At 39.0% G+C, this 8,329-nt stretch overlaps 1 protein-coding gene across 2 annotated transcripts in view; it reads right to left on the bottom strand.

The window, feature by feature from the left end:
- Positions 1–278: 278 nt before the first annotated feature.
- The window catches only part of IPO13 (importin 13), a 48,544-nt gene continuing 40,493 nt past the window's right edge, over positions 279–8,329 (bottom strand). Inside the window, exons 16-20 of one of the 2 annotated variants that reach the window (XM_063427685.1) lie at positions 6,162–6,228; positions 5,179–5,237; positions 3,391–3,480; positions 2,828–3,009; positions 279–1,475 (exon numbers count right to left, since the gene is read on the bottom strand). In XM_063427685.1, the coding sequence (XP_063283755.1) occupies positions 1,379–1,475; positions 2,828–3,009; positions 3,391–3,480; positions 5,179–5,237; positions 6,162–6,228 (495 nt within the window). In that variant the 3' untranslated portion in view covers positions 279–1,378. Of the gene's footprint in view, positions 1,476–2,827; positions 3,010–3,390; positions 3,481–5,178; positions 5,238–6,161; positions 6,229–8,329 lie in introns of those variants that run through there. The other variant, XM_063427686.1, reaches the window with a different exon arrangement.

Here is an 8,329-nt window from a genome sequence, read left to right as displayed (position 1 = left end):
ACCATAAAACCGTCCCTTACCTCCGGCCCCTAGAAATCCATGCAATAAGGAGGAAAAAAGGGAGCACAGCTGCTTGTATCAGGCGAAACTTTTATTGCACCGAGATCGAGCTGGAAGGATTAGGCATGACTAAGGTCTAGTGCCAAAGCGCGGCTCGTTACTTCAGACAGGTTGTGCTTCCTCCTTAATACATCGGGAGCCTGAAAACTACTCTATTACTTATCTCACACCCCAAGTTATTGCATCTTCACAGGTTACAAAATGACAGTTTGACCAAGACGATCCAAGAATATTTAATAATAAGAACAATTCTGTCTTTAGCTGTGCTTTACCCCCATGAGTGAGAGCCATTAACACATACAGGAATATTACATCTACCAGTAGAAAACTTTACAGGTAAGGAGCAAATCAGACCTACAGCGAGAAGGAATTGGGAAACAGTGCCTTTTTACTTTGGGTCCCTCAGGGACTCTCCTTTTTTAACCGAATTAACCATGTTACTCCCTACGTGCCATATGTTTAACAGATTATTACCCAATTAAATGAGCATCTCTTTTGGCACCTGAACAGCTACAGGAATATGGGGGAAAAGGAAAATAAATACAAAGCAAAACCAAATGGAAGCCATCATTCTTTCATTCTTTAAGTGGCTTTATGCTGGTAAATAAAATAATAAAGAATAACAGCTGCTTTAATAGTGGTTAGATTGGCATGCGTTCACAGTTCACACTGATTATTTTCTTTTTCAGTTTATATCCCCCTGGGTTCAAAACACAGAATTGATAAAATATCCCTCCTCTTTGCTAGTTGTAATCCACATGAACCGGTTAACAGCTCAGACACAGATGTCATTCTGAATCCTTTTTTTCAGCGTATGAAGAGAAGACGGATTAAAATCATTGTACATGCTCCTCGACCTTATCAAAAAGGAAGCAGCAAATACAGTATACTCTTGAAATGGCTGAGATCACACTCCAGGGCTCCGGGTCTCTGTATATGTGTTACATGCAGCAATCCATGACACCAGTATCATCCCATGACAATTCCCTGGAACTTTCACCAAATCATGTCAAACAGTCTCCACCAGGAAGTGAGAATTACAGACAGTCCATGAAACCCCAGATCAGGAATGGCAATAGTTTGCTCTGATCTTGTCCCTCCAGCGTTAATGGGCACTCTAGCAGCACAAAGGGTTAAAATGGAGAGCGCGCCAGCAGCTGTTACTTCTAAAACAAAAACAAAATGAAAAAAAAAATAAATCAATCTTTAGGTGAGGGTTTAGGTACTGAGCAGCTCAAAGCAGTCTGGACTCATGGGAGGATTTGCCAGGCAGATCAGGCATTTGCCATTCACTCCGCGGGATGTGCTGCATGGTTGCTCAGTAGTCTGCAGTGTACTCGGTCCCATGCAGTCCGCGGCACAGAAGGGTAAACTCCTTCACCATATCTCTCACCCGTCGCTTATTCACACGCTCCCTGCGGAGACACAATAAGGGATAACAAAGGGATTACAACTCACCATAATGCAACCGTTAAACGTGGTCAAGGGGGAGTTCTACGACTGTTAAAGAGTTAGACAGACTAACTTATTGTAATACTGAGATAATGATTGTATGCATTAGAATTACAGATTCTATACTCTCCACTACTAACTCATTTACAAATAGTGTCATACTAGCATGAGGTTGTACTCCAACAAAAAGCAAATGAAAAAAAATAAAACACAAAAGATCAGTAACAAAATTTAACAACTAAGGTAAACATAATAAATAGAAAATGTAAGAAGATTTAGCCAAAATGGTTTATTCTTAGTATGGATTTTAGCGGATGGAGTTCATCGTAACATGTATCTGTTGGTTTACAGTCCTATCAATATGAGACAAATAAATCCCGGGCATTATAGTAACGCTTGAAAGTCCTGTAGTCACCCCTACATTAACATGTTGTGAGCCAGGAATGCATGATAAAACCCAAAGCACTCACAGACTAAGAGCTGTTTTCTCCCAGAAACACAGTCAGGATCTGCAATCTCTAAAAAGCGTGTGATCTAAGCAAAGGAGATGTCAGCATTGTCTGGGACAAGATGTCAGATCTCAGAGGAAAAAACTGACAACTCAATGAAAGCCAATTAAATCCACAAGGTGGCTCCCATGTCTGCAGCAGAATATATGAGCCAATATCTGCAGAGCAGGGAACTGCCCAGGGGCCCATTGCCGTGCCAGTCTGTCAAATACAGAGTGTTCCTTTTATTCAGACTCTAAAACTTAAAGGAACACTATAGGATCAGGAACACTAACATGTATTCCTGACCCTATAGTGTTAAAACCACTATCTAGCCCCCCTGGCCTCCCTAAATATAGTAAATCTTACTTTTATTCAAGTCTGAAGCTGCTGCCTCTGCCTGTGAACTTCCTCTGACCTCTGACATCATCAGAAGTGGTGGCCTGATCCAAACACAATGCTTCCCCATAGGATTGAGTGTCTGCATGCAGAGGGAGGAAATACTGAATGTTTGGATGCATTTTAGGCAGCCATGACCCAGGAAGGATCTCTAACAGCCATCTGAGGAGTGGCCAGTGGGGGTATCCCTAGGCTGTAATGTAAACACTGCATTTTCTCTTTGTGTGTTATAGCAAAAAGTCTGACGGTAATGATTCTACTCACCAGAACAAATTCAATAAGTAGTTGTTCTGGTGACTATAGTGTCCCTTTAACATGGGAAGTTATTTCGCCTATAATTTAACTAGACTACTCCATCTAGCTCTGCTTGCCGTGATTTAACGGTTCTCTAAAGCCAAATCTGCCCCTCAATAACTAGGAGTGCCCACCTCACAATCTGCTGGCTGAAGTTGTCTTTCTGTGCCTGCGTGAGGCGTGGCGAGGGTACACCGTCCTGCTGCATCACTTCTTTCAGCCACGCCACGAGATATGAAAAGCAATTCTTGTTGAGGCAGAAAAGAATGTCTGCAAAATTATCCATGACATTTCGTGATGCTTGTCCTCCAATCCCCTAGAGGAACAAGATAATAAGAAGGTGATAATAGCTAGGTTTACCGGCAAACAATTACTGCTTACATTGCAATCTGTATATGGAATCTCTCCTGACTTGACAAGAACACGGCTATTTGCTGCCATATATAGCTGGCTGTGGGTGATCCAAAAACATTTATTTATAGCCACAGCTACAATGGTTATGTTACCAGGATCCAGGGAAACAGTGGGTGATTTGGAACGGTGACGCTAATGGAAGAGTGTAGTAAAGATCTAAAAGTGAAGCTGTTGCTATGGAAATATTCCGACATTCTGTGTAGGTTCCTAGCAGCAAACGCAGGCTGTGGAGTCAGTACGAAAGAAGACTTAATCGTAGAAACAGCAGTGTCCCCTCACTCACCTCTAATGTGGCTTGAAGGAGAATCTTTCCATCTTCATGAACTACCTGACCCACAGGCGGAAGTTCTCCACAACGAGGCAGAAACTCGGTCTGTGTTGGTGAAACAGATTTATACAGTACAGTTAACGTTCTCACTTCCAGTCGAGTGTTATTACAGCAACTATAGCAGTGCATTATTATGATGATTACTCCAAGCCAGTAATTTGGATTTGTAACACTATAATAGAGTTGAGCAGGTCTTACATGGCAGGCAGGGAGATCGTATTTTAATTAGTATGGAGAATTGAGCAATGAATAAATATTTATTTAGAAGTTCACACCCTTATCTCCTATGATGGTGTAAACCTGGATAAACCAGCAGACCAGTTTTTATACTAAAAGAGTGTTTCAAGCCTGTGATCCACATATAGATCAAGTAAGAAAAAAATAAAGCTTTCCTTAATGGTTTACATTGATATTAATTGCATAAATATTACATTTTCCTATTTTCTTTCAAACGCCAATCCACGTGCCTTGGCAGTATTAATCTGTGTAACAAGCTAGCACAAAGTAACCAGTAACTTAAAACGTAGAAAAACTTAATGAATGTTACAAATTATCTACAAAACACTGAAAAAGAAAAATCCCAGTACTGACATTTTGTGACATTAATCATAAAAAAAATACATCAGTTTAATCCCACCACTTACGATCAATTTGATTAAAGAAATATTGTCCTAGTATGTATTTGTAACAAGGGATGTATAAACATAACACAGCAATTGTGTACAGATTGCATGGCAGACAAAACTTTAACATAACTTGTATTTTTAAACAATTTCATTCAGCCTTTATAAAAGATATTTGTGAAATGAAAAGCTTTAGACAGTGTGCTTTATCTTAAAATATTTCACACAGGGCATGAAATGGCAGCATAAAAAGGAAACATGCTATTTTTCTAACATACAAAAAAATAAACAACAAACACACTGCTTATAGGTATTTTGTAAACAGTAAATCTTATTAAAAATTACAACAGAATGTAAAAATAATGTCTGCATTTGAGCATAATGCCACATACAGTACATAAAGTTAAATCATTTATTTTTCTAAAATAAAGGGACTTAAAACTTCTATAGCAATCTTTACCAATCACTGGACTGCTAATGTAATGGTAACACAAAAATGCTAGAGTCAATTCACTCCTCCCCCTTCCCTGACAGTAGGAATGGTATGATCCATTGAAACTTCCTGAAATGTTTGAAAGCAGGGGGTTAAGCTGGAATTTTCATCAAACATGCAGGATAATGTTAGTGATTAGTGGTTTCTGGCAGAGAAGTGTGTTCACCTACAGGCTGGTAACCATAACTAGGAGTATGTATGAGAGTGAGTGAGGGTTTATGGAAGAAAAGAAATCCTTCAAAATACATGAAAATAAAAAATGTTGTACTCTATTCTGGTAGTGATGTGTTTAATATGTTATCATACTCTATGTGCATTGGTACCACAGCACACTTGACACATTTGGTGCCAGGATGGTTCGAGGCACATAGCATACGCCCTAGGTTTCTGGTTACATTACTGGTTCTCTCTAATTACCTGGTTGTAACCGTAAGATCAGCTCAGTGACCCATTTTCCCACTGTCACATAATACAAACTAGAATCATGTGCATAAAATATCATCATTAGACTCTTCCCAGTGTCACACAGCAGGAATGATAAAACTGTTAATGAAAACAGTTACCTGTCCCCATCCTTTAGGATACCCACTGAAATAACATGGGGACCAGAATTAGAGAAATACTCACAAAAAAAGCGCAGCTAGAACGGACAGTGGGAGTCTCTGGAAACTTTAAGGAGATAACAGCTGTAGGGAAAAAATGAAATAAAGAATATTCTTTATAAAAACTGAAAATGTATTTAGATCTTAAACTGAAGCAGCTGAAAAGGTGGTCAAAGTCTATAAATTATTAAAATAGCGCCAACATATTCTGCTCGAGTGATCCCAAATCGTTTCTACAAAAAGAAACACAATTCAAAAACTACTTTATTACCTTAATCAGCAGATTATGAACACGTCACATTTACTTGCTGGTTTCCTAGGGCGGTATATAACACGTCTAGATCAAACTTGCTAGACTTTCAATTACAGCCCTGAAGTCAATATTTTGTTTAAATATATATATATATTCCTGTAGGCCAACTCCAACATACAGCATGCGTTATCCGCACCAGTGTTCTTGGAAGAGGTTGCTTTACATAATCTATGCATATATAGCAACCTGCCTGATAATGTATGCAGAATATGCAATGCTTAATATCAAAACTAATAGAATAAAGAGGTGCTGGTGTTTACAGTTACAGGCAATCCAATCCATATACTCCATGAATTTAATTTATTATATTTTAGTGTTCCCTCTAAGCACTTGCCCGGTGATGGTGCAGCACTGTGACAGTTATTATTACAGTAATATTGCAGGATATGGTTAACAGAAGAACCCAGAGCATTTGCCGTGAGCTGGAGAATGAATTAACCTTTTTTGCTGTGCTGTGACGTATAATTACGTATTGGACACTGGATGATTAGTACATTGGGACTATATTGTTCCAGTGAGTCTATTAATAAAACATTGTCATCGTTTATCCAACATACGACATTGATTCCATCTATATATCTGCCAGTGTGATGAAACTATGATGATCTGATTAAATCTGTGCGCCAGCTAGGTTTTTGAGCCAGGAGGTGCCTGAAGATATGAGTTGAATTGGCATTTTGCATCGCTAGACTCACCGCACTGAAAGACAGCCTTGACATCCAGCTCGCTGGACAAGAAGAGGCACGGCTTGCGTTTCAAAGCCTGTAAAGCGTAACATACAAAGAAATAAGCACAATACCAGGTAAAATCCATAATATCTTCTACCATTGCAGTCACTTACCTGCAGGCCCTGCTACGGCAGCTACGGAGCTACGCCACTGTGGAAAAGGTTGTGTATTCTAAAGGGAATTTGCTTGTGTAATTGGCAGTCTTAAGTAAGCAGTGTTTAGCCTGTTACACTTGTAGACTTCTACAGGTAAACAATGCTGTGCTGTTAATGGCCTTTCAAACCCAGAACATTTTATTTCAATCAGGAGCACATGCTATTTGCCAATACCTAGCTGCATCTTTCAGTATGTTAAGCCAGGGTTTGTGTAATAATGAAACATTAAGTCTGGGAAATTAGAGAAAGCCTTTATTCAAGCACTCGGGAGCTGTTAATGAGAACAAAGTACATTCAACTCTGAAAACATCAAAAAAACGCAATATTTAGACAAGACATGTTATACAGGAGCAACTTAAATATTCAAACCCTTCCAGGGAGAACCTACATCAGACACGCTGCAAAAGCTCTTTAACCCTCTGCATCATACGCTATTCTTGGTCTGTCTATCCTAGTAAGTAGATTGGATACCACCTCACTGGAAGCATCCATCTTGCCTTGAATTGCATATCTAGACGCCCTGTTCAATTCATTGAATCCCTTTTATGGCAGACAGCATGTCTCAGTACCTCCAGCAGAAGCGAGTATAGCACAGTACAGAATTTTGAAGTTTGTTTTTTTGTCACGTCGATCCCGATCAGCAGAGCCAATATAAACTGAAACCTCATGTTAAACATGACTTCGAAAGTGACCGACCCAGCAGATTGCAACTGAATCCTCTTTAAACATGATCTCTGGCCGATACACTCCAACACTCCAGCCCACCTGATCGTATCCACTCTCATGATCTTCTTTATATTTTTTATTTTATTTTAGGTCGATGAAGAATACCATGTTTTCTGGATAGTTTCCTTTATTATCTATTGCAGGGCAAACCTTAGGGTAGATCTTTTCTCAAACTATATATTAGATGTGTCTATCAATAACACATATAACCGGCATTTAATATGTTGTTCACATTCAAATAATAATCATTTTTTTAAACGCATAATGATGTAATCACCAGGTGGAGAAATCCTGATAATCTGCAATGGACCCATCAGCTAAAATCAACTTTAACATAGTCCTGGACTACTGCTAGAGATTGTGATACACCAGTTGCTTTTCTGAATTTTTTTTACATTATTTAAAAAAATAAAAAAAAAAAAATATATATATATATATATATATATATATATATATATATATATATATATATCTTATGATTAAAAACGTTTTATTTTAACATGGCCATATTAGAACTGCATCCAGCAACGCAAACAGGTTTAAAAATAAGGATTCTGGGAGCATGTGATGTCAGAGCCCAACCAGAACCTTAATTTCTGTAAGGGAGTCGACTGGCTCTTAGTGTGCTATTAGGGATGATGCCAACTCCTGTTTGGGTAATTAACACATACATCAGAATATTACTGATGACAAGTGGTCAAGCTTTTTAGAAGTTTACATTTGTATTACCAGGGGTTCATGGCGTGAATACATAGAATTTAAAGGGTTACTCCAAGTACTATGACCACTTCAGTGCCTGGAGTCTGTATGTACAGCATTTCGCAAAGAAATACTGCACATACAGAGTTTAACCTCTTTGCTGCAGGACCTGTAACTCCAGCAGCGTCACTGGGGCATCAACGGCCAGTCTGGAACCAGAATAGCTAATATCAATTCTGTGCATATTGGATGTCTGATGTCCGCACACAAGCGTGTTGGCGATAGGCACCCAACACCCCAGCACGGCCCGTGTCCTTCGCTACATCCCTCCCCCGGCAGGGAGTGACATCAGCAGAGAAAGATAGGTTTGATGAGAAAATGTTGCCTTCCTAGTGGAAAGGGAGTACCGTTTATGCTTTTTTTTTTATGTGTGAATTGGGGGTCCAGGATAAGAAGGGTTACTCTAACCAAAACCAGTGTTTTTGTAAAATATTGTTTTTTGGTTGAAGTAACCCTTTAAAAAAAAAAAACAGCTCCACCTATTAAAATGAAACT

This window comes from Pelobates fuscus, chromosome 7, assembly GCF_036172605.1.
Source record: "Pelobates fuscus isolate aPelFus1 chromosome 7, aPelFus1.pri, whole genome shotgun sequence".
Taxonomy (NCBI): Eukaryota; Metazoa; Chordata; class Amphibia; order Anura; family Pelobatidae; genus Pelobates; species Pelobates fuscus.
This window is presented reverse-complemented; position numbering and strand designations above follow the sequence as displayed.